The following is a 26,226-nucleotide window of genomic DNA, read 5'->3' as shown; positions in this document are numbered from 1 at the left end:
CATTGCCTCTTTCTATTTATTTTGTTTTAGTCTTACTACTGCTGCTACAAAGTTGAGTTTAGGAGCCAAAAACAAAGATTTGTACTCTTAGTTCACACCAAAGTTTAAAACTGCCTATTATGGTGGATTATGCCATTTTCAATGGGAACAGCTTTTTATTTATTTTTTATTTTTTTGCAGAAATCCGTGAATGGCAAGAAACCACTCCATTCTGGTGCTTCTGTTCCCATTCTAAAGTGAGATCTCGCTCATAATTAACTCCCTAATTGTATAACACTTCTTTACTTCCCTTAGACCAGTGGTTCTCAAAGTGGGGTCCGGGGACCCTAGGGGTACAGCTGATGCATGTCCCAAAGTACATCCCTCTCGTGGTTGTGCCCTAGCCTGGGTAAACCCACTCCCCCTGCTGGACAACATTTCATTCTCTCCCCTCAGGCAGAATGCAAATCTGAGGGGGGAGGGGTTTACCCAGGCTAGTTGTGCAACCTCTTCGTGCACACTGGTTGCTGTTTCAAAAATCCTTTGTCTCCATCCACAACCATTGAAATAACCAGATTTTCAGTTGCTTCATAATTTGATATTCTGTGTAATTCTTATTTTAAACTTGGTGTCAGTACAAAGGAACATCTCAGGTGCAGTATAGTGACTGGGCATAAAACCAATACATTATGTTTTTAAATGTTTTAGCAAATTCCACATAAACAACCATAAGACGGAACCAGGGCAGATCATTGACATGAAAAGGTTTGAGAACCACTGCCTTACTCACTAACAAACGAATGAATTGATACACAGAACCACTGTCTATAAGTACACCACTCCACTGTATAGCGAGGTTAAGTCAAGGCAACCCGTTATATCGTTTTCTGTTGTAATATAAGACATCAGTTTACTATCTAAAGCGGCTTTGTGCTTTATTTATTTTGTTTGTGTATACAAATTCCATGTAGTCTTATACTATTTTTTCTTTATAAAACTTGTATACTGGGTTTACCGTTTGTTTGTCTATTACAGTAAAGATACCAATAAAGTTAAAAGGTTACTTAGACACTATTAATGCATGTAGTTTTGTGTTTTGTTAACAACAATATACCATAAAGTGTAATTTAAGCAGAAAGACTAATGTGGTACTACCTAATGAGGCCCACTGAACAAAGCAAATTTAGATCATAATTCATGTACAAAAATGTCCTTGCTATCAATAAGCACACAGTAATTAGGACGTTGTTGAGGAGAACTCTGTTTTAATGGCCTGGTGGTTGTAAAATATGGGCATGCAGAATAAAGCATTATAATTATAATTCTTTATAATGATAAATATAATGTATGCTGCTAATTTGCATGCTAATTAGCCAATGGTAAGTACTATACCGTACCTAAATATGAAGTGTTTGATTTAGGCGTACCAGTAAGCAAACACTGACAACAATGGCACATCTTATACAAACATACCGTCGCTGTTGGGTGGAAACCTGTCCTAAACCATTCCTTTTTATTATGATAAAAAAATAATTGTGAAAATAGCTGATCTACAAGCTCGCAACGCGTCACATAGAGACATTTGTGAGTTTGTACATTTGCTATTTTCACAACTTTTGTGTGACACTATTATGAAGTAGGCTGGACATTCATTTAAGAAAAAAAAATCAGGTTTCACTGCCTGACAGCAACGGTACTCTTTCTATTTGCTGCAGCTGTGTTTACACTGCATTATCACGTCCATCAAATTATACATTTACAAGATAACTGCTCAGATTTTATTTTGGAAAAAGTTTTCCACTACACAATTGTAATTTTGATGAATTTTATCATTTAAAAAAAACAAAGAATTGATTAATTGTCATATTTTCTGATTGCAACCATTAGTATACTATAGAGTGTATGTTCCGTGTACAGGGGTCTCCCTGTGTCTCCAGAACACTTTAGTAAACAGAAAATACTGTACATTTTCAGGTTGGGATACCACCAACCATATACCTACCATCAGGTGAGAGGATACAGGATAAACGAGTGAAATTTTAGCTGATAATACAAATAAATGAGCAGACAAAAATGGAATTGGAACACTCAAATTTAAGCTGATTGTGATCTCGTTTACTCCTAAACGACACCCAGCTGGGTACAGCTTAGTCTAATATACTAATTATTACACATAATGCGTGAAAGAATTCCATTCAGTTGCAATTAAAGAAACATACCTGTCAGATACCTTAAGAAAGTATTTTATTCATAATACAATGTTTTTATAAGTTAGAAGCTGTGTGCAGGAGCTTTTCTCTGCTGTAGATATAGAAACAAAACAACATACAATGCAGTATGTTAACCCATATTTGAGAAATATTAACCGTATAAGGTATAACCTTATATGGAGGGTATTTGTACTGTACTTTGATGCCTTTCAGATCCCTAGTAATTGCCCTTCTCAACCTAACTCTAAAATTTGCTATCCTGGCTTGTTCAGTAGCTAGAAATGGTAACATTAGCCAATGACTATACTGTATTTCCTTACAATGGCAAAAATTTGATTTTTTTTTAGTATAGCACACCAAAACTATCTATAGTACAATAAGATCTTCTGTAACAATACTTTGTTAGAACAGGATAAACAGTGTCAAGTTTTACAACTCACTCCTTGACATTACGAAGTTGGATGAATTGGCATCCCTCAAAAGTTTTAAGTACAGTTTAAAGTACAGTAATTTTTTTTCTTTGTTTTTGGTAGTGCCTTTTATGGTAGCAAAAAATCTTGCCCAGTTTAAAATTCAAAAAGAAAACGGTAATCTTTCTGTAAACAAAATGTACTGTTTTAAAGCTGAATATATGTTCCATTTCATTATGTTGGCTGTTCTCTCCTAACACCTATGTGTGCAAAAGGACTTAATCTAAAAAGCTAAATATAGAAAATGTCATGAGTATTTTGTGTTTTTTCATCTCTCGGAATTAAAAATAAATGTATATTTAAATATATAATTTATTCAAAGGTATTTGCTTTACCTGTTCTACCAGTTCAGGCAGAGAGTTGGGCCAGAGCGGGTGGAGAACAGTGTTCCTCTATGCAAGACAGTATGAGACCAGAACATGGGTATACCTAAAAGGTTTTATTGAAATAATGTTGTTCATATGAATAATCTCATATAGAAAATACTCAGCAAATAATAAACATGATCAACCTAAATAAATAAAAATGTCCTAATGTGCACTGTCAACAAAGTTAATGATATTGACATATATCTACTGTACTGTATGTCTGTTGGTATTTCCCTCTCCATGGCATGTCTGATGTGTTCCTCTATTTCAGTTGTATTGGGTAGGACTGATTAACATTCAACTCCCCACAAAGAATTTTATCTAAATCAATAACTGACACACTTCCCCATAGGAAGTGGGAAATACCGAGTTCCAATGTATAATTAAATGCAGGTTTCCCCCCTTTGATAGATCATCCCCTCATCTTCTGCTCTCGTGCCAACTGGCACAGTCCACAATGGGGCAGGCAGGCCATGACTACCCAGTCATCACACACAGAACCCTGAGGAGAAGCAGAAATATGTTCACTGGTGACAAGCCTGTCAATTTAGTTATTACAATATTGGGTAATGCAAACAAAAGCTAAAGCAATATAGCAATATTTTAATATTATTTAATTTAATTGTAAGACTATGTAATATTAAGCAATGTGTAGAAATCCAAGGCATATGATAGAAAAGATCCCAACTCCCAAGGAGAACAAAGAATCACAAATATTGTAATGGCATCAAAATCGTTATTACGGAAATAAATATCACTGCAGTGTTATCCATTTATGCAAATTGGATAGTTGGCAATAAGTAGCCATCAACATAAAATTATGACTTCAAACGAGAGGTCTCTCTGTTACACCTGTATAAGGAAAATCCTAAAGCATGCTCATACTGAAGGTGTGGTTTCCCATTCTGAAGGAGGAAGTAAAAAAGCAAAATGGCTGCTATATGAATGTGGCCTATTGCGCAACCCTCTGCGTTGGTGAGTGACCCTGTATGCTGAGATGCACAAACTATTTCAGCAATTACTGAGAAATATAGATCTAACCAAACTTTATATTCAGTCATGAACTCATGATAATACATTGGCAACAAATAGTTTGGCAGCAGATAACGGATAATTAAAAACTAAAGCGGGTTATGAAGCATTTGTGTCACTTAAAAAAAGCTAACGTGTTTTTGTTGTTGTTGTTGTTTATTCCCAGTGCACTCTGGACAAACAAACAACATGCTTTGGACAGAAGTAAGTTTTTCTTCAGGCCAATATAGTTAAAGAAAACAACAGAATTATCAGAAAATTCTGTTCAAAAACATAGAAATTACTAATGCACTATGAAAAAATGATAAAAGTAAACATTTACTTGGCTCATTCTAGCTCATGCATGACAGGTGTCTGCACCACCTAGACACCTGTCATGCCACCACAACTTGACTCAATTTGACACACTGCATTTCATTCAATATTGATGATTGATGACTATTGGGAACACTGCTACAAACTAAATATTATTTTCATAATATGCATCTATGTCGTTATATTCACCCAAGCCACCTTTAGCTAATTTCATTAATGGAGGAGCTCACTCACGCCGATATGGTATCTGTGGCGGATGCTTGTCCTCAGGGCAATAATGGCTCCAGGAAGGAAGGGAACACAGCAGCTGTCCCCATTGTCCTGAGCCACTTTGCAGGCCAGGATACAGGGAACAAATGTTGCACAGAGACCTGGGCAGGAGAGGCAAATCCTTATGTTATTTCATTGGATTCAAGACACTGGGTTATTGCTTATACCCACACACACTTGTGTCATATGAAAATAGGCTCATGCATCACTTCATACACACATCATTTAACACGTACAGATGCCGCAGTCTTCACAGCAGTCGCACACATTTGAACTCCAGTCTGATGAGCCAGAAGATACACTGTAGCTTGTGACAGTGACCTGAGGCTGTGAGTTGATCGTGTTCGACTGGAATGCCATGGCTATGAACAGATGAACAAGACATAGTGTGTTTATGAAGCATGCAGTGAGAGACAGAGGAGATTAGGTACAATACTTAGACGTTATAGTTAAAATACACAACCCATATACACACACACAGTTCCGTAAAGTTAATGTTCGAGATTAACTTTATTGTTTTCCCCAGTTTTGATTTCCTACCTGTGGATGTTAGACTTTTGGTTCCAACAGCTAGTGAAAGTCCGCAAATGGGAGTGCACAGTCCCAGTATTCAACTCTTATACCCATTGTGACGTCACAGGGATACTGGTGTTTCTCTGCTGTTATGGTGCGCTTCCAATATCCGCCTGTCCATTTTGGACTATGAATAGCTTGCACAGGCAAAAGTCAAATGTTTGAGTTTGGGGCGTAGAGGCCTTCAGATCTTTCAATGAGTGCACACCTACAATGACGCGGTACTGTTATCGTTGGAGTATGTTTTACATTATTTGTGCAACCTTGAATTAGGCTTCACCCTTAGAGGGGGGGGGGGTGGTGTGTGTGTGTGTGCGTGTGTGTGCGTGTGTGTGTGTGTGTGTGTGTGTGTGTGTGTGTGTGTGTGGTCCCTTTTGGGTGGGGCTTATAAGCTTGTGTATGACTTTATTTGCTTTGAGAATATGCACAACATTTACCACAACACTAAATTAATTCTCCATTATATTTACTGTGTCTACTGTCTAGTTTTACAGAATAAACAAAAGCTACTCAGTGGAAGTAGGCTGGTCTTTAACAAGTTCTTACGTTTATGTTCACATACTGAGATTCTTTAAAACGACACTACACACTTGTCATGTGGGAACCTAACAAGACATTACGTATTTAGTTCTGACCCATGAAGTCACTAGGGTCGAGGTGAGTGGAGCATTCTCAAGCCTGCCTTTATATATTTCAGAAAGGTTAAGTGCTACTGCTATGAACTTTGAAGAAAAAAAACTGTTGAATTATTTCAGTTGAGTATGATCTACTTTCTCGCTTCAAATGGATAGCTTTCCATTTACCTTTCCATGAATTCAATTACTGTACATGCTATGCACTAACAGCCTCTAATGGCTATTGCAGCTGTATAGTCACATTTGACGGGGGGGGATCTTCAAAAATCTTACTCAACTGGACAGAACAGATGATTCTTCCAAAGAAATTATGTTCTTGCAATGTAAGAAACCAACAGTGCTACAAGTACTGGACATGGTGTGCTTATTTTGCACGTTGCCCCAGGTGTGTCAGCGGTGGCCGAACGGATTGCGGAGCGGTCTTGATACCGGAAGGTCGCCAGTTCGAATCAGCGGTCCGACACGTTAAAATTGCCACTACTGAAGTGCCCTTGAACAAGGCATTGAACCACTACGATGAAATGTTCTATGAGCAGGGCCTGGCTGGAAACAAGTTCTTGAGCTTAGCCCAGATACCCTGGGTAAATATAGTATTAATTTCATTTAATTTGTCTTCCGTGTTTTCTATTCAATCTCTCCAATTCCCTATACCCTTCCCTTCTACGCAGTAAAATCTTGCATGTTAATTTAACTCTTGACTGTAAAAATGGATCCAAAAAGGAACCCATTTAGGTCCATATTTAATTATATAGGATTTACTATGTACACAAACTTATATACATTCCCTATTCCAAGGCAAGCAAAGTAAACACAGAGTTAACATGAATGGGATGATTAATGCTTGGTATTATTTGCATGTAATTCATGTGCCTGACAGTCATACACGTGTGATTCACATAAGCACTCAAAGCCACAGTTCAACGTCTCTGCCCCCCCCCCCCCCCCCCCCCCCCCTGAATATGTGCAACTAATTTCCCAAATTAAGACAGCATACAGACAGTTACTGTGTGATGATGATGATGATGATGGTGATGATTATTATTAGTATAGTAGTAGTAGTAATAGCACAACACAACACAAAATGTTTGGTTAAAGGGAGGTCCTCTACATCAGTCTACTGGTTAAAACCAAAATTACACTTGTGTGAAGTGAGGGGCGCCTGCCTGGTAATGTTTGTTTAAAGTGCTCTAAACAAACATTTAGAGCAAACAAAAAAGTCCATAGACTTGGCTGCCATGTGATATAATTTCAAAAGCCTGATGTTGGAGGGGCTATAGTTAGGGCTATAGTGCCTCTCAAAAAACATGGTAGTTATACTGATAAGCAGATTAAAGGGAGACACAGAAGAGATGGTTCTCGCAAGATGCAAATCCTTGGGCATTTGTGAGTTTTCTCATGTTGTGACCCTTTCTTTTACCAACATTACATGGTTTATGCGGTATGTATACGTACAGATCATCAAACCAATGTGGATTAGCAGAAGGAAGTGAAACTGCTTTTCACAATAACATGATTTTCTAGACTCTCAATATACACTCCCAATATACAGACCAAACCACAAGAACAAGACGTTCGGTTCCTCTGCACAAATCCAACGGTAATTGTGAAGCCATAATGCTGACAATTCTCACATCTTTGTCAGACTCAGAGTTCAACCCATTTAGCTGTTTTAAGAGCTTGAATCCATTTTAGGAAAATATTATAATGTTTTATAGAAGTAAAAGCCCAGGGGCGAGTATACAGTATGGTGTCTTAAGTCACATAAATTCTGAAGAGAATAAAAACAGCCTTCACATGTGCTAATGCAACCAATATTACCAAATGGACCCTTAAGGGTCCAACTGGTTATATCTGTGTACACCCTCGGTTACAACTTACAAATGCATAAATGAACACGGTGGATTTTACTGTGTACAAGCATCTATGGTCTGCAGAAGGAAACAAGGTGTGAGATCATTTTCACACCATTGTAACCACTTAGGTACACTTATGGAAACAGTGACGTAATTTCCTTTAATGTTCTTCTATTTTATTTTGTCTTCTGTTGAAACCTCTTCAACTCACCATGAGCATGGTGCAAAAGAGAGAAGGTAGCTATATTTGCAGTTAAGGGTAACATTATATAGAATGAAAGATTATGGATAATCCTTTATTATTATTATTATTATTATTGGGGCTTTTCTGAGCCTTCATTGGATATAACAAAAGAAACATTGCATGGATGCACCTGGGACGTATCCTCAATGATGTATCCCACGGTCATCAGGGTTTCGGGTCTCTCGAACATCATACCCCTCACTCAGGTGACCCAGCTGGGGTGATCAAGTCCCGATTTACGTCCCAGTAGCTACCCTCAATCAGTCCCATTAGGGAAAAACCAGGGCCACACAATCTGTTGCTCCGGAACGACTCTGCCAAGACTGGGAGAACCAGATTCTGGCGCATAGAAGGACTAGGCTCTGTGGGTTGACTCCTGTCCGGGCCCCTCCTACATCTCACCAGGTCCACTCCTGCTCTCACTAGGCCCAGGACCTGTGCGTTGCACCAGACTCCCAGCACCAGGCACTTCATTCAGGAGTGGACGGTGGATTATAATGGCCCTCCTAAAGGCCTCACCAAGGGTATACTGTGGAGTTACTGTGGAGATAAAGATAATTAAGAGCAGGGGAGTTACATACAGCAAATGTTTTGTCTTGCTGGGAATCAAACCAGAGGCTGGCTGTCAGTGTCAGGCATTAGAGCCCATACGGTACACACCCCGCAACTCGGTTATCGAGTTGCCCAGTTCACTGGTCACTTTAAATACCGTGTTTAGAAAATATTTATGCTATAAAATGAAAATAAATGACAACAACAACAAAATACCATTGAATCTATGGAAGGCAAAGGACTCGATCCTGATACAGCAAAAAGCTCACAATAAAAAAATATATACGCTTGTTTTGCAACTGCTGCAAAACACTTTCACTTCTCTACCATAAAACAACGCAAAGAAACCATTTTATTTATTTAATTATGTCCGTTTCTCAAATATAATTTAATAAAACTTTGGTCAGTTTAACCCCAACCCTTACGAAATGAAAGCTATATAGCTATATATAGCATCAAAATTACATGATTTGACAATGCAGTATGTGCTACTTACTGATACATAATCCATGAAAGTAGAACAAAAGGGACCGCATTGTTAAATACATGACATACAGTGTAGGTAGGGTATTCATTCAAAAGAATAGTCTAATAATTCATAGGACTGGTATAATATCAAAATCATCATAAGGCTGTTAGGGCCCCATGCACCAGCCCAGTGTATATCCAGAACAGTTCACATTTTAGGAAATGTTTCCCCCTCATCGTGGATGTTTAAAGATGGAGTGCCACACATTCTTTCCACCCTAAAACATGATCATTGGGTATTATTATAATATAAGGAGGAAGAACTTTTTCCTAAAAGTGTACAGTATTTGTTAAAATCATGCTTTTATGTGGACACGCCCACCAGTTCATTAAAGGACAACTTTATTTTTTTCATGTTTTAGGATGTTATTAGAGAAAGTAAAAGATGAGTGTTATTTTTTTTTCATTTGCTGCTTTCTTTCGTTTTAGGGATTTTAGCTGTTTTTTACAGGGGGGCGGGGGCATTCGAGCATGGTGCTAAATATGTATTTTTTTACAAAATATTATGGAGATTTATTTTTGTATTATTTACTATAGTCCTAATAAACCCCAGGAAATTACATCTGGCCACAAATACATCACAGGATCTACTGAATGTGAAGGTAACCTACTGGGGGGAAGCCACACTGTGTGTCATAGGCTCAATGTCAGTTTGACACATTCAGTAGATCTCGTGATGTTTTGTGGCCAGATGAAATTTCCTGGGGTTTATTAGGACTATAGTAAATAATTAAAAAATAAATCGCTATAAAATGTTGTAAAATACATATTCAGCCCCATGCTCGAATGCCCCCGCCCCCTGTCAAAAACAGCTAAAATCCCTAAAACGAAAGAAAGCAGCAAATGGAAAAAAAAATAACATTCATCTTTTAGTTTCTCTAATAACAACCTAAAACATGAACCTTGGTTGAAAAAAACCAAAGTTGTCCTTTAAGTATGCCTGGTTTGCCTGGTGGGTGGTGATGGGTGGTGAACACTGGTGATCCACCTGAACTGAAGCCGCACCCATAGCTGTAGTATTAAAGGGGGAGGGGCTGATAGTGTGATGTCACTATATTACTGCTTATTTCATTGGCCCGTTTGACTGTCAAGGGTTCAGCCTCCAGGAAGAAACCCTAAATACAAAGTTAATACACCATTGCACATAAAAACGACTCCAGGGTGTCTAATGAAGTACGGTCACCATGAAAAACTGGAAAAATACAACAATTGTGGCACTCCCTCTTTAAATTACAACAACCCATGTCTAACACATCTTATGACAAGTGTACTAATGTGTACTGGACCCATAACTTCCGTGATTAAGCAACCCTCTGCATATAATGCACCATACCGCTGCCAACTGGATCCATGCTCAGGGACTGCAGGCTTATTAGAGAGTGCATTTTTACATAACTATAGCCTACAGGGCAACCAGAACGCTCGCCCCAAGGAATTTCAGGCAAAGAGTATCAAAACCCTGTTTAATGGTAATGACACTGACATTTGTAGCATTTCTCAATAAACGAGAAATTGCATCTGTTCACTTTGTCCACTTCAGTGGTATTTGATTTAAGCTGCATTCATAGCTGAGAACCCACTGTCTACTCTAAACTAAGGGGAGCATCCAGAGGAAGCGCACCTGCTTTTCTCTCTTACGAGCATACTTTTCTAGTTTTGTTTTCCACTCCTGATAAGTCCTCCTAGCACGAGGCCAGTAGGCCACACAATTACCTACATGTGTTATACTTAAAATATTTAACTTAAATTCTATATATAATTAAAGTCAGTGGGGCTCGGTTCGGGTTGAAACCTTGCCCACATTTGGAGTCGTACATCACAATTTTCTTTTTTTTTGCGGCTTTTGCCTTTATTTCATATTTTTTATAGAGGGACAGACAGTAGGCTGACAGGAAATGGGGGAGAGAGATGGGGGAGTGACATGCAGTAAAGGCCGTCTGGATCGGGAGTCGAACCCACGGCACACTGCCAGACTCGGGCTGCCGGCCAAGGTGCCTGGACCGCTGAGCCACGGCCCAGGCCACATCACAAATGTATTAATTTATTAAGTTCGATATCCACATTATGAAGATATTGTTGGCCGTGTTTGTTTTACATAAGGTAACGGTTGTTTAATTGTATTGACATACCAGTGTATAGTATTATTCATAATGCTGAATACAAGTATAAAGTGATGACTTTCAGGGCAACAGAAAGTCAGCCCTTACATACTTATAATGCAGCATTTTATTCAGCATCTTATTTTTGTATTTAAAGCTGTTCTGTCCTGTGTTCATGTTTGAAGACATGCCTCCGTATTGAACACATCACTTACAAATTCAAGATGGTTAATTTAACTAGGCCTATGCAAAAAATTAATGTACCATTAAATTAACCCTTGTGATTTTGCAGTGTAATAGCAAGGGAGCTTTCCAATCTGCAGACTCTCTGTTTTCACACAATGCAAGATATACGTGAAATACTTTTAGATTGTCATGTGATGTCTGTCTGTGTCCGTCTGAGAAGTTACGCATCTGGCCACAGACATTTTTTTAATAGTATTTCACAATTTCCATCAGTCATCCATTATGTTTGTTAGCTGTTCCAAAAGAATATGAGAAGTTTCAGTTCCTGAGACGACAACTTCTCCTTTCTCATCCTTCCTTGCCTGGCCAAACGTGGTAGGGATTAGCCTAGAACAGGTGCTGAGTGTGTGTATAAACAGGGTGTGCACTCTTAATTTCTGACGATTGCAGGTGTTTCATAATGTCCATAAATAATTCTATGGACCAGGTCATGTGGACCACAGAAGACTACTGGGACTACACGGTGAGTGACCTTTCATGTGAATCTCTGCACACAAGCGCAAACAGAATGTAATTGAGGTCCTACAACTAAAACAATACAAACAACCTGCATGGTTACCTGCTGATTATTTGGAACAAGGACAGTAGTTAAATAATAGTCTATGACTACGTTATTTGATCTATAGAAAAGATGTCTTATTGTTCCGTACTGGGCAAAAAAACAGCAAAAGTAGATTGGTCTGCATCATTGTTCAAATGCACAGGATGAAGTTATTTATCTGGGCAAAGGCCCATATGATTGAAACTTCAATTATGTAAATTGTGATTTGGGATTTAGAAGCATATTGGAGCAAGTGTGTGGACACAGCATTTACAGCATGGTTCCGCAAGGGCCTGTAGCTATTATACGAGGGTTGTCTCTGTGTGTGTGAATGTCCAGAGCTAATCTCACAATCCAGTGCCAAATGTCTTGTACACTATGCTGGCCAATGTACCTCCACATTTAACAGAATTATGTTTTATACTTGACACATGAAGTCTGAGATACACATTGAAGCCACAACGTTCCATGTGGATCCCAAGATCGCTATGATTAATATTGTTACTTATAATTTATACAGTATATATTCATTGTTATGTTATTTTCATGGTCAATACCAATCCTCAATTCTTTAAAACTATAATTAAGTGATGTTATTGTAAAGGCAAAGACATCGATTAAATAACAGTGAATTAATTAAAACAGTGAATTTAAAAAAGTCTTTGCTATTAAAGAAAGTTGCAATGAAAGTTTTTTATTCAGGTTACCAGATTGTTTTATTATCTTTACAGCCAGAGCCAGACTACGACGACAATGGCACATTTGACAGTGACACCAATGTGTCCCCATGCCCCAAGGATGATATCTATGGCTTTACGCGTAGCTACTCTCCTGTGGTGTACAGCCTGGTGTTTGTCCTGGCCATGGTGGGGAATGTGATGGTGCTCTGCGTAATTCGCCGCTACCGAAGCTCCCAGAGCAGTGGAGTCTGTACCTTCTCCTTGACTGACACTTTCCTCCTCCACCTCGCCATCTCTGACCTGTTGCTGGCCCTCACCTTGCCCCTGTTTGCCGTCCAGTGGGCGCACCAGTGGGTGTTTGGCCTGACCATCTGCAAGATCTCTGGTGCACTCTTCTCCCTGAACCGTTACAGTGGCATTCTCTTCTTGGCCTGCATTAGTTTCGACCGCTATCTGGCAATCGTCCATGCAGTCAGCTCCGGCTGGAAGCGGAACTCCTGCCATGCCCAAATTGTCAGTGGCATCATCTGGACGGTGTGCCTGGGGCTTAGCAGTGTAGACATTGCCTTCAAGGAGGTGATGATGCTGGATCAGGATCAGGACCAGCTGGTTTGCCAAGCCTCATTTACCAAGCACTCCAAGCATTGGAAGGTTGGGCTACAGTTAGTCAACTTTGTTCTGGGCTTTGGGATTCCCCTGCTAATCATGCTCTATTGCTACATCAGAATCTTCAGATCACTGTGCAACGCCACACGTCGGCAGAAACGCAAGTCCCTCCGCCTCATCATCTCCCTGGTGTCTGTCTTCATTCTCTGCTGGGCACCCTACAACTGCTTCCAGCTGGCTGACAGTCTGCACAAACTGGGTGTGATCAGTGGCGGATGCCAGTTTGGCAGCACAGTGGACATTGGGACCTTGATCTCAGAGAGTATGGGGCTGTCTCACTGTGCACTCAACCCCCTGCTGTATGGCTTTGTAGGGGTGAAGTTCAGGAGGGAGCTGAGCAGGATGTGTAAAGGGCTGCTGGGGCAGAGGGGATGGGCGGGGATGGAGCGATGGGGACAGACGACGCCAAAGAGACAAGCGAGACAACCGTCATGCAGCTCAGCGGAAAGCGAGAACACTTCTTACTCTGTCATGGTGTGAGCCCTCATATGAAGACAAAATTATTACAAAGTGTGTACTTGTGTGAATGTACAAATGCATTCATGTGTCTATAGGACAGATGGTCTGAGGGGGAAGGAGAAAGACAAAAAGATCCAATCCAGACCTAACCTGATAACAGTAGTGCAGCTAATTTTATGTTGTCCATTTTGTGTAGCCTATGCTTTTGTGATGTATGCAAAATGTCAACCTATTGATTTATGTTGTATATAGCCTATAAACTACTAGTACAAACACAAGTATTTACATTAAATGAGTGGCTTTAGGTTTTAAGGTACAAAGATAGATGGACATATTTCAAACCTGCAAAGTAAGCAACTTTCATTTCTCTAAAACATTTTGTGAAGTGCCATAATTTCAATACACCATTGCAGGGGTTTGGCATTTGTTTAGTGGTTTGATTCACTCTCTTTATGAATGTCTGTTTTTCTTTTTGTTATGCCTTGAAAGCTTTCTCTTTATGTGTATACAATTTACAATATTGTTTTACAATAAAAACGTTACTGTACCACTGTACCGTACTGTACCATTACATGGTCCATTAACTAAGCTAAATTGATGACTTGACTTCCTGGCTACCATGTATCTAAAAGCTTGAAAATATATCCTTGTATGTCAGTATTATTGATTGGTTGATTGAATACTTTATTAAATGTTTGCAAAAGTGGCCTGGGCCGCGGCTGAGCGGTCCAGGCACCTATAGGCCGGTAATCCAGCCCATCGGCCTTTGCCGCATCATCCGTATGTCTTCCCCCCCACCTCTCTCCCCCTTTCCTGTCACATTACTGTACCCTATCAAATAAAGGCAAAAATGCCATAAAAGATATCTTTTAAAAAAAAAGTTTGCAAAAGTAACAGTGGTAGAGGTAATTTGAATGAATAGCCTAATATATAGCCTACTGGATTGTATTCCCAGACAGATTATACCTTGCTTGTGTTTTTCATTAACACCTTTTTTAGTTGTTTTTTTTGTTTCTTTTTTTTGTAATCTTATTTTATATTGCACCATTAAATTATGGTGGATTACCGAGCAGGCCTGATGGATCTAGGCCTAAAATAGACTGTGTGAAGTTGCTTTCTTAACTTTGGATTCTTAACCCTGTTGAATGCAAAGTTTGGGTATATTTTTGGCTGTTGCACCGAGGCCCAAACTTACAGAAATACATTATGAATTAATACAATTCTCCAATCTACAAGGTCGTAGATGCGATGCATTGTGACCTTTTAGATCTGCTTTTCACTATTTATTAAGTTAAATGTTTTTATTTTAAAGAATATATATAGCCTATATACACATACACGCGTGCGCGCACACGCGCACACACGCTATGAAACTTACTAGGATAACGTATTACTATGATAACTCACGTACGAGTCAAGTCACACTCACAGTCCATAAATATAAAACAATGTCTCAAATGAATCATGATTTCTCAACCGTTTTATTTTGGCTCAAGCACAACACCGTCATGTTGCCATCTAGTGGACAATGGTCGTCTCACAGTCTGTGCTCGCTATTGTTCCTAGTACGCTGCTTTTGTGTCCAGCTGACCGTGTGGAGGACATGAGACAGCGGTGGCCGTTCATTTGTTATTCTAATGAAGTGATGTGATGAGTCACATTGACATGTGATCTCTCGTAGAATCCAACTGGTTGCCCGACAGAAAATGTGTCCACATTGTGTTCGTGTATTGTAGTATGACAGTGTGTGAGTGTGTCAGTGAACTGAAGAGGCGTATTGAGTGTTACACCGAAATGTGTTGACTAGAGATTTGTGCAACTCCAGGGGTCGTTGTTTTGCTATTTCGATAAAGACCTAAATAGACTCATCTCATCTGAGAACCCATCGTCAAAATATTTCCTTAGTCAATCAGTCTGTCTCGTGAGACAGATTACACGGGCCAACGCGCGCCTTCAAATGTTATATTGCGCTGATCAGAGCAATGGTCACCGTACTGAGTCTAATGTGACCATCAGACAACGGCTGTATGCTGTAGTGCCCCTAATAGTATGTGTGCAATTTAGTTTTCTTTTTTGGTTTGACTATTTTCATCATTCAATGAATCATGGCAGACCCCATCATTTGTGTAAACGGTGTGCCTGTGGGGCTGGGTAATGTGTATGGGGACGCGACCGTACGCGACCGATGGGAATGTTATTAACTACTGGATAACTCACCCCGGTGGTTGCACGTTTTTCCTCCCGGAATTTTCCCCAGTGAGGGGGATAACTTGTAATGCTATTGGCTGTTTATATTCTGTTTGGAAAAATATAAAAAGATACTCCTATGGAAATGCTATATTATTTTACTTATATTGACCCTATAAACAATTTAGTATAATTTAGCATATGTAAGGTTTTGCCCACTCAAATGGTACCTCGTCAGATAATCCCAACATAGCCTACAACATTGATTGATTGATTGAAGAATTTATTAACAGTTTGCAGAATTACAGTACATTTCAAGCACAAACTCAATACAAAGGCTGTTAACTGTGAGTGGACGACCCAATTAAGCATTACACTTGTTTCCAACAGGGTCCACCATGTTCAAATCATCAAAACATTTAGAGACGTACAAATAGACACTTCTATAGACAGAACAGGAATTCATCAAAAAGGAGGTAAAAAGGGAAAAGAAATATATACAGTGAGGGGAAAGAAGGGGGGGGCGGGGGGGGGGATTCAGATTTTACGGGGGCCAGTTTCGAATTGCAGCCATCCGTAGGTGCCCTTTGAGAGCGGTTTTGAAGGAGTCAAGGGATTCGCATGTCTTAATGACAGTTGGTAGGGCGTTCCACATTTTGGTGGCATAGGAGCGAAAAGAATTTAGTCCCTTGTTTGTGCCGAATCTGGGTTGTACATGGTTCGTTGCACTCCCTCTGGTGTTGTGGGTGTGGACTTCGTTAACATTAAGGAAGTATCTAGACAGGTACATGGGTATCTTGGTGGTGTATCGAATCTTGTGGACCAGACCCATTGCAAGGTGCTGTACTCTGTCGTCGACCCTAAGCCATTCCAGCCTGTCGAAGTGGGCAGGGGTGAGGTGGGTTCGGGGGGCTAGATCAAGTAGGAGCCTGACCAGTTTGTTTTGGGAAGTCTGGAGCCTGGTTTTAAGGGCCTTTGAGGTGCTGTGGTACCAGGAGGTGCATGCATAGTCAAAGAAACCCTGTACAAGGGCTCCTGTTAAGGTCTTCAAGGTGTTTTTGTTGACCAGTGAGGAGATCCTGTAGAGGAATCTTGTTCTATGGTTGACTTTTTTGATTACGTTGGTGGCCATTTTATCACCGGAAAGATTAGCCTCCAGGATGGAACCTAGGTAGGTAATTTCATCTTTACGTGTGATAACATTGTCACCCACTCTAACCAAGAAGCCATTTGCCTTGCTGAGATTACTAATAGAGCCAAAGAGAATGGATTCAGTTTTTCCCAGGTGTAAAGATAGTTTGTTATCAGCGAGCCAGGTGCAGATTCTACCGAGTTCAGAGCTGAGGGCATTTTCAACCTGCAGTTTGTCCCTGTCCGAGACCAGCAGTGCTGAGTCATCTGCGAACAGGAACAAGTTGCAGTCACAGGCTGAAGTCATGTCGTTTACATATATTAGGAACAGTAGAGGCCCTAGTATGCTTCCTTGTGGAACGCCACAGCTCACTGGGAGGGATTTACAACAATTTACAACAACAACTTCGGTGAACCGACTTCACTGTGGTAGCCTTTTCATAAATTATATTTGTGCTTAGGCTGTCTGCTGTCGTAGATGTTTATAGTTAGAGAAATTCAAAGTCCAGCCGTCTGCCGTCCATGCAGTCTCCCGGGGAGACTGCATGGACGGCAGACGGCTGGACTTTGAATTTCTCCAGTGAGGGGTGGGGGGAGACACTCCCCCACCCCTCACTGGGGACAATTCCGGGAGGAAAACGGAAAAGGGGTGAGGTGAAATAATTTCAACTGGCTGTGCACGAGTGACCGCCAGGCAGCGACACGCGTGAGTCACACAATTCGATGGGTCACCGCTTTCAGTGAACCACTTCGGAGTCGGACCGTTTGAGTTGACGGTTGATACAAAAAACTCATCCCAGTTGCTCCTCAGTCCTGACCCTGCAGGACAATCCTCTGCTTGTGGTGGTGTGGCGGCTGATCATCTTGAGCCTTGTGACCCGGCTTCCTCTGTCTGCGTGTGGTTTTAGTTGATTCAATGAAACGTGTGTTCGCAAAAAAAGAGAGGGAGCTTCATCGAGGTGTGATTTCTTTTGTGTGTGAAAGACAGCCGAGCTACAAATCTAGAAGTAGAGAAAGACCACACGTGGACTTTCTTCTTCGTAGTACGAACCCATGCATTGGGGGAAGGTTGGTTACTTGGTAGTTGGTTTAGCTTTCCATCTCTATATATAGTGTCAGCACAGCAGCAGGCAGCGATCACACGCTCTGGTTTTCAATGGAAGTAACTTGGACGACATGACTAACATCATGAACACTGTAAGTGACTGTCTTCATTCCAGTAGATAGTACTGTCCTACAGTCCTAGATATTAACAGTCCTTCCATGGGACTTTTAATATAATAATCTCTGTTGTTGTTGCTGTTTTTTCTTTTAAGTGTGTGTGTGTGTGTGTGTGTGTGTGTGTGTGTGTGTGTGTGTGTGCGTGTGTGTGCACGCGCGATTTCGTTGCCTAGTGCCTACATAACATTAACATATGCTTGCTTATCATTGCCATACGAGTCTTCTTTGTGTGTAGTGTCTCTTACACACAAAGGTATTAGTATAACATTGTTGTTGTTGTTATTATTATCCTACTAGGATATTTGTATTATTATTATTATTATTATTATTATTATTATTATTATTATTATGACCATCATCATTATGGTTATTGAATTCACCGGCACAAATGGAGCAAGGTGTCACATGACAGCGAATGTAAATGTAATTTCATGGGTCTTCAAATTAACTGTAGGCCTTGCAGGGACCTCTACTCCAGAATTGCTTCATCTGTTGACATCAGCACCATGTGAGATATGTGGATATGTGGGGCTTTCTCACTGTGTTTATAAAAGCCTGAGCTGGTCTCAACAGCTCAGTTTTAGAACTGAAAGTACCACTCAAGACAGGATTTTAGCTGTATGAGCTGCTACTATTGGCATTGTATCTATAGTCATAGAGAAATCACCATAATATATAATTTTTAATTTGAGACCTATACCTTTTCTACAGACCAAGATGGATCTGGACCGCCGAGGGATATTTGAAAAGAACGTCACTTATGATTATGACAACGACTACACTTATGTGGATGAGTGCAAGCCAGAGGGAATCTATCGTTTCGAGGCCATTTTCATTCCGGTTCTGTACTCTCTGGCCATGATAGTAGGTCTGCTGGGAAATGGGCTGCTGTCGGTGGTGTTGTTTCAGAAGAGACGGGCCTGGAGTGTGACAGACACCTTCGTGCTCCACCTGGGTATAGCTGATAGTTTGTTGCTGGTGACACTGCCCTTCTGGGCAGATCAAGCCACAAAGAGTCAGGGATGGAGCTTCGGGACCCCCCTGTGTAAGATCGTCGGAGCCATGTTCACGGTAATAACGACTCAGCCTATACCACAAACTGATACGATGCACTGTTCACGGTAATAACGACTCAGCCTATACCATATACTGATACGATGCACTGTTCACGGTAATAACGACTCAGCCTATACCATATACTGATACGATGCACTGTTCACGGTAATAACGACTCAGCCTATACCATATACTGATACGATGCACTGTTCACGGTAATAACGACTCACTCAGCCTATACCACATACTGATACGATGCACTGCCTTGCTAAATCTTTCTGTTTACAACTCATACAGGTGGTATAATGCAGTGGTCTCAACCTGTGGGGCGGGACTCGGGGTCAGTGAAGTGACAATTTAAGGACTTTTTAATACCTGAAAGAAAATAAAAAAGGCCATGCATTACTGTTTCAAAATAGTAATACAAAATCACACCCGTGGGAAGTGAGGGGCGCTCTTATCATCTCATCAACTCATGTTGCTATGATTAGGTGATGTAATGATGATGTCAAACATACGGTGACAAAACAAACATTAAATTCTCTTTATTGTCAATCGTGTTTTTAAAACAAACATTACATTTTCCCTTAATTTTCAATGGCGTTTTTAAAACAAACATTGAACTAAAAACAAACAATAAACTTGTATAGGAGGGGCTAGCGCCCCTCAAAAACGATATAATACTATAAAAACTGGTCAAACATTGGCCAAATTGTCAAATGATGTAAGAAAGTGGCAAGAATTCTGAGGTGTTGCCCCCCCCCCCCCCCCCCTCCCACACACACAACACACACACACACACGCGCACATGGATGGTGAATTGAGCATGCTGGAGCATGCAGGGAGTCATAAATAGCTTTCACATTAGCGTTTGGGGAGGAATGGTTATCTAGAAAGGAATGTGCTGGGGCAGTGTGCTCTCACTTTCTCTTTTCATTTTGATTTCACTTTCTCTCTTTCATCTATTACTTAACTCTATTTGTAACCCCCCAAACTTCCCCATGTTCATTTTTAGTATGCTTTTTCTTAGCTTGTATTACCCTGTTATTTTAGCTTGTTTAATATTACATAATATGTTCTTAGCACATGTCTCAGCAACATGTCACTGCACGTACTTGTATGAGTGAGTGGCAAATAAAACCTCTTGGATCTTCCAGATCAACTTCTACTGTGGGATCTTCCTTCTGGCCTGTATCAGTCTGGACCGCTACCTGTCCATCGTCCACGCTGTCCAGATGTTCTCCCGCTGGAAGGCCTGGTTCGTTCGTTTCAGCTGCCTGTCAGTCTGGCTCCTCTCCATTCTCCTCAGCATCCCCGAATGGGTCTTCCTGCAGGCCGTGAAAGATAAGAAACAAGACAAGATGGAGTGTATTCACACCTACCTGCTCTTCGGAACGACTGAATGGCGTCTGGGCTCCCGTCTGCTCTACCACATCATGGGCTTCCTGCTGCCCTCAGCTGTCCTGATCTTCTGCTACGCCAACATCCTGCTGCAACTGCAGCGAGGCTCCCAGGGCCTCCAGAAGCAGAGGGCTGACAGGGTCATCCTTGCCCTGGTGGTGGTCTTCTTTCTTTGCTGGACGCCCTACAACATAACCCTTATGGTGGATACAATCTTTAACGCACCAAAAATGCCACAAGACACTGTTGGCGGTTGTCAGAAGACAAGGAGCTGCTTGGAGACGGGTCTGTTGGTCACATATGCTCTGGCCTGCATCCACAGCTGCCTTAACCCAATGCTCTATTTCGCCTTGTGCAGGAACTTCAGAGAACGTGCAGTTGAGATGCTGAGGTGTGCAACAGGGTGCAATGTTGACTCCAGCCTGTCTCTGTGGGAGCTAGGTCTAGGTAAAGAACTGCTGCCTGGCCAGGCTTCCGAGAAGGTTGTTTTAAATCAGATAAACACTGAGCAACAGGCACAGTCAACCCAGAGTTGAGAGGGTTCTCGCAAGTGAACTGTCTGCCACTCGGTCTGTTCCAAAGAGAAAAGTTAATGTGTGGGTCATGAGGCTGAAGGGTGAAGGTCCACTGTGTCATAATGAAAAATCCCAGCATTCGCTTTTTCTAAGAGGTTCCCCCACATCAAAGGTACCTCAAAGACCCGGCCTAGATAAAATTACCACTTATTTATTGCATTTCACTTGACATAATTTATCTTTATATTATTATGTAGTATCTGCCAAAAACAAACAAACAAAACAAGTAGCAGTCATGGTATTTAAAAAAGAAAACCTTTGACGAAATGTAAATTAATTCAAGACAATGTCAATTTTATTGCGTTTTTAATTATGTCCCGTCCCCATTTATATAAAATATAACTGCGGGGATGTGTCTAGGGCCGTGGTTCCCAAACGTTTTAGCCCGTGACCCAGAAGAGAAATTTGATGTCTCCCCGGGACCCAAACTAGTGAAATTAGCAGATCTATTGTTTGGGAAACAGTGGTCGAGAACTCTAGGGTATAGAGTCTTTAAAAGTGAAGTTTTAGTGCCATGTCATGATGAGCTAATGGGTATTTCTTAGAGCAGCCATATTGACATGGTGACAAAAATACCCTAAAAAAGTGGGGGTAATAATTATTGTAAGTAGTAGTGGAATATTACTTTTACTTCTTCACAGGTGTTACAAATAATACCAAGACCTATTTAGGTCAAATGGAGTGAGGGTGGTGCTATTGGGCATGTTGTCTCACTGGAATGATTCTGCTACACTACAGTCTCAGAGCCTGAATCACTATCAACTGTGAAGGACGAAGTAATTACACAACTACTGTATACCAAAATGGCTCAAAAAAGGAAATTGTACTTTTCACCTTGATACAGCTTTAACAGTTTAATCTCTATCATGTATTATATATCCCATTGTAAATATAGTTGTGAATGACATGCATCAATTTACATTGTTATTATATTTTATATACTGCTAAATCATATCATGAATTATTGAATGATCCACTGTAAGGCAAAGGAAGGACTGTTGGATGAGTGTCAGTTGGTATATAGCATGAGGTTCATTGTTCATCATAAAACATTACATTTGGAATGGTCAGGAATATAAGCTATTTCTGTTGTCCGCAAGTGTTACTGTGACTTTCATTATGCAGTCTTGATGGTCGTAAATGTGTTTGTGATAATGGCTGGATAGCTTTCACTTTTCATTCATCGTGTTGTCATAGCCTCACTTTCCTGGATGTTGGAGGAAACACTGGGGAAATCCCATTACCCTTTATACACGAGTGTGTACTGTATAGCTCGCAGGGAATGGTAGCAAAACAGAGTGCGTATTTTTGGGGGTCAGACTTAGTTGTCACAACATCGTGCTTGTCCCATGGCAGGCAGGATGACACAAACAGCAAAAACAGGGTGTGATGCCATCGGTCAGGTGACTTTCTTCGTATTTGTGCTGTGCCCTTTTATGAGCTTTGTTTGTGCGTGTGCGTGCATGTGTGGTGTCTGGTGTCTGAACAGTGAACACTCCTCTGTTGTGTGTAGATGGAGAAAGAAAACTGCTGTGCTTTGTGCACCAGGCCCTGCGGTGGGAGGTGCAGACAGTAGAGAGTGCAGAAGTAATGGAGAAGGGGGCGGATGTGAAGACATGACAGGGGGAAAGACGTAGATAATGGCGAAACAACATTTGAAGATCACATGGTGCACTTGCCACTAATCGCTTTGTTTTCATTCACATGTCACCAACTCGCCATGCAGGTTGTGACACGAATGAAAAACCCTGTGTTTTCTTTTCTTCCTTCCTTTTTTTTTTTTGTTCAAAAGTGATCATGTGAATGGGGGTAAATGTCATATGAACATGTAGTTTTAGTATTTGGTTATTTTTTTTTGCACTGTAAAAACGTTACTTTTCAAACCCAAAGAAGACCAATACTTCTAAGAGTGCAGTTTCCTTCCTCATCTTGAGTCAGCTTCCTGTACAGTTAGTATGATTAGCATCAAGTCAATGGTTACTTTGTATCTAGTAAGAGTTGAAATATAGCCTACAGATACGGGATGCACACGCAGATTAAAACATGGCATGCGCTGTTGGTTGTCGGTCTAATGACAGTCCGACCAATAGTATGTCTAAACTAAAGCCTGTATGTCTAAACTAAAGCCTGTACCCACAGATACAGGCTGTTACACAGGCTTGGTATTCAAATGCACCAAGTCGGTGTTGTCAGTGGAGAGGCAAATGTTGTATGTGAATAAGATTGCCACAAATCTCATTTGTTAAACAAATGTTCAAAGAACAATGTAGACCATTGTTATATAGCGGACCTGTGTTGATAAGGTATCAGTGGTTGTGCTCAAGTTCCAGTGGTGGAAAAAATACTGTCATGTTTTACTTAAGTATCAATACTGCAATATAGAAATACTCTCTGTTACAAGTGAAAGTCCGGAATAGAGGGTATGCGTGTGTGTGTGACATCATCATACCCGAAAGGTATGCGGGAACACCTGAGTGGCAAAAAACTACTTTCTGGCCTTGACAGCCCATATACTGTACATCCAAACAGAAAAATCCTATCTGATTGCATTAAACAACGTTAAACCCACTTTGCCACTCACATTGCCACTCACTTTATGCATGCGCATACTCTATTCAACAAGTACAAAAGTATTAGCATTTGAGTATTAGAATTTGTAGTATTTGATATGCATTTGGATCTCTACAGAAAATGTGTTGTGCCAGCCTGCCAGGGCTTTAAAACGATGTTCAAAAATGTATAAAATATGGATAAAGTGGTTAAAATGGGTGTGATCCTACATGGGGACCCCTCGGGGTGTTCATGTAGCATGATTGAGAAATGCAATTTATGTACAAAATGCAATGTGCAACAAAAAATTATACTGTACAGGTGTACACACAAACTGTTATGAGCACATGATTCAGTTCGTGCAGGAAGAGCTGTTTGTGTTTGAAAATCTCAGGTCAACAATTAAATAAAAAAATATAATTCCATTATGTGCTGAAAAAGGTACTGTAGATAGTAGATAGTTTATGGTGATCATGTGCAGATATACCATTTTTAGCACTATACCTCGATTCTGGTATTGCAGTATCACAGTATGACTATGACAACACTGTTGCCTATACGCCCTAAAAACATGTGTTTGAGGCATTGCCAGATTTTATTTTTCTTGTATTTCCTGCCAGGAATTCAGTTCCACTGAAACCACTATAGGTATGTGTAAAATGGGGCTGATTTGTGATCACTGTCTCTGAGCTATTCTAAAGTTTGATGGTTTTAGTTCGGACTCCAGGTAATGTATTTCTTTAAATTGTGGTTATTTTACAATGTTTGGTGTTTATTCCTTTCACTGAACTGCACCGGAACATTATTTGTATTGTATTATTTTGTATTGAATAGCAGAAACATCCTGAGAATAAAAACCCATGTAATGGTTTTTGAGGTAAAAGCACTCAAATTTCTTGTCTTGATTTCCAGAAAAATCACTTTAGACGTTTACAACAAGGGTCCTCCATTTTAAATTCATCAGAACATTAAATATACCCATCTATGAAAAAAGGAAATCATACAGTTAAGGAAAGTAAAAAAGGGGAAAACATGTACAGTATGGAAAAATGGGGGGCAGTTTCGAATTGCAGCCGTCTTTGAGAGTGGTTTTGAAGGAGTAGGGAATAGGGATTCACATTTCTTAATGGCTGTATAGGGTAGGCCTATTCCACATTTTAGTGGCATAGGAGCTAAATTAATTTAATACCTTGTTTGAGCCGAATCTGGGTTGAACGTGGTTTGTTGAACTATCTCTCTCTCTGGTGTTGTGATTGTGGACTTCGTTGACATTAAGGAAGTATTTTGACAGCTACATGGGTATCTTAGTGGTGTAGTGAATCTTGTAGACCAGGCCCATTGCAAGTTGCTGTACTCTGTCGTCAACCCCAGAGTAATCTAGTAACAATGGAATGCGGAAGTGCTCATTCTATCTCAATGGAATAGTTCCAGCCATAGGAGCAATGTTTGGAACTATCGCCCATAGGCACCCGCTTTGCGGCGAGTTCAAAGCGTGTCACCACTCTCTTACTAGATTACTCTGGTCAACCCTAAGCCATTCCAGCCTATCAAAATGGAGGAAGGGCAGGGGTGAGGTGGGTTCTGGGAGTAAGGCCAAATAGTAGCCTGACCAGTTTGAGTTTGGAAATTGGAGCCTTGTTTTAAGGGCCTTTGAGGTGCTGTGGTACCATGGTGCATGCATATAGTCGAAAAAACCTTGTATGAGGCTCCTGTTAGTGTTAGGGTATAAAAGTAGGGTATTAAAGTTGTCAGGGAGGAGATCCTGTACACTGTACAGAAAAAGTCAACCAAAGAACAAGATTCCTGTACAGTGTACAGGAATCTTGTTCTTTGGTTGACTTTTTTGATTACATTGGTGGCATTTTATCAGGTACGGACTGGCACAGAAAATCGGCCCTGGCGTTTGTGGTCTACACCGGCCCAAAGACGGCTCAAAGACGCTACCATGTCTTAGTTTTTCTTTTTGTTTTGGCTCAGCCCCGGCCCCTTGACCCCCCAGCCCTTCTAGCATTTGCCACAATTGCCAGACTGTCCAATCCGGGCCTGACAGGAAACATTTGCCTCCAGGATGGTAGGTAGGTAATTAAAATTTCATCTTTTCGTATGATAATATTGTCACCCACTTTAACCGAGAGGCGGTCGGCCTTGCTGAGATTACTATTTGATCCAAAGAGAATGGATTCCGTTTTTACCAGGTGTAATGATAGTTTTTTATCAGACTAGCAAGATTCTACCGAGTTCACTGAGTTCAGAGCTGAGGGCCTTTTCAACCTGCAGTTTGTTGCTGTGAGACCAGCAGCTGCAGAGTCATCCGTGAACAGGAAGTTGCATGCAGTCACAAGCTGATGCCATGTCATGGGGGCGGGGGTGTTCTGTTCACCTCCA

The 26,226-nt window shown here is 40.7% G+C and overlaps 2 protein-coding genes across 2 annotated transcripts; one reads left to right on the top strand and one right to left on the bottom strand.

Annotated features, from left to right (window-relative positions):
* Nucleotides 1-3,077: 3,077 nt before the first annotated feature.
* Nucleotides 3,078-13,247, bottom strand: cnfn (cornifelin). Its single transcript, XM_079503151.1, has 4 exons — nt 12,913-13,247; nt 4,881-5,006; nt 4,609-4,745; nt 3,078-3,529 (listed from the first exon to the last, which is right to left on the bottom strand). The coding sequence occupies exons 1-4, from the start codon at nt 13,097-13,099 to the stop codon at nt 3,440-3,442; spliced, it is 540 nt and encodes a 179-aa protein (XP_079359277.1). The 5' UTR covers nt 13,100-13,247; the 3' UTR covers nt 3,078-3,439.
* A 4,545-nt stretch (nt 13,248-17,792) lies between these two features.
* On the top strand, nt 17,793-24,526 carry LOC306925557 (C-X-C chemokine receptor type 3-like). Its single transcript, XM_079504460.1, has 3 exons — nt 17,793-18,235; nt 18,971-19,330; nt 20,473-24,526. Exons 1-3 carry the CDS (start codon nt 18,215-18,217, stop codon nt 21,250-21,252), a joined length of 1,161 nt encoding a protein of 386 aa, XP_079360586.1. The 5' UTR covers nt 17,793-18,214; the 3' UTR covers nt 21,253-24,526.
* The last annotated feature ends 1,700 nt before the right edge of the window (nt 24,527-26,226 follow it).

The sequence above is a fragment of the Electrona antarctica genome (genome assembly GCF_951216825.1).
Source record: "Electrona antarctica genome assembly, chromosome: 6".
NCBI lineage: Eukaryota > Metazoa > Chordata > Actinopteri > Myctophiformes > Myctophidae > Electrona > Electrona antarctica.
The sequence above is the reverse complement of the archived record's forward strand: the minus strand, read 5'-3'. Positions and strand labels throughout refer to the sequence as shown.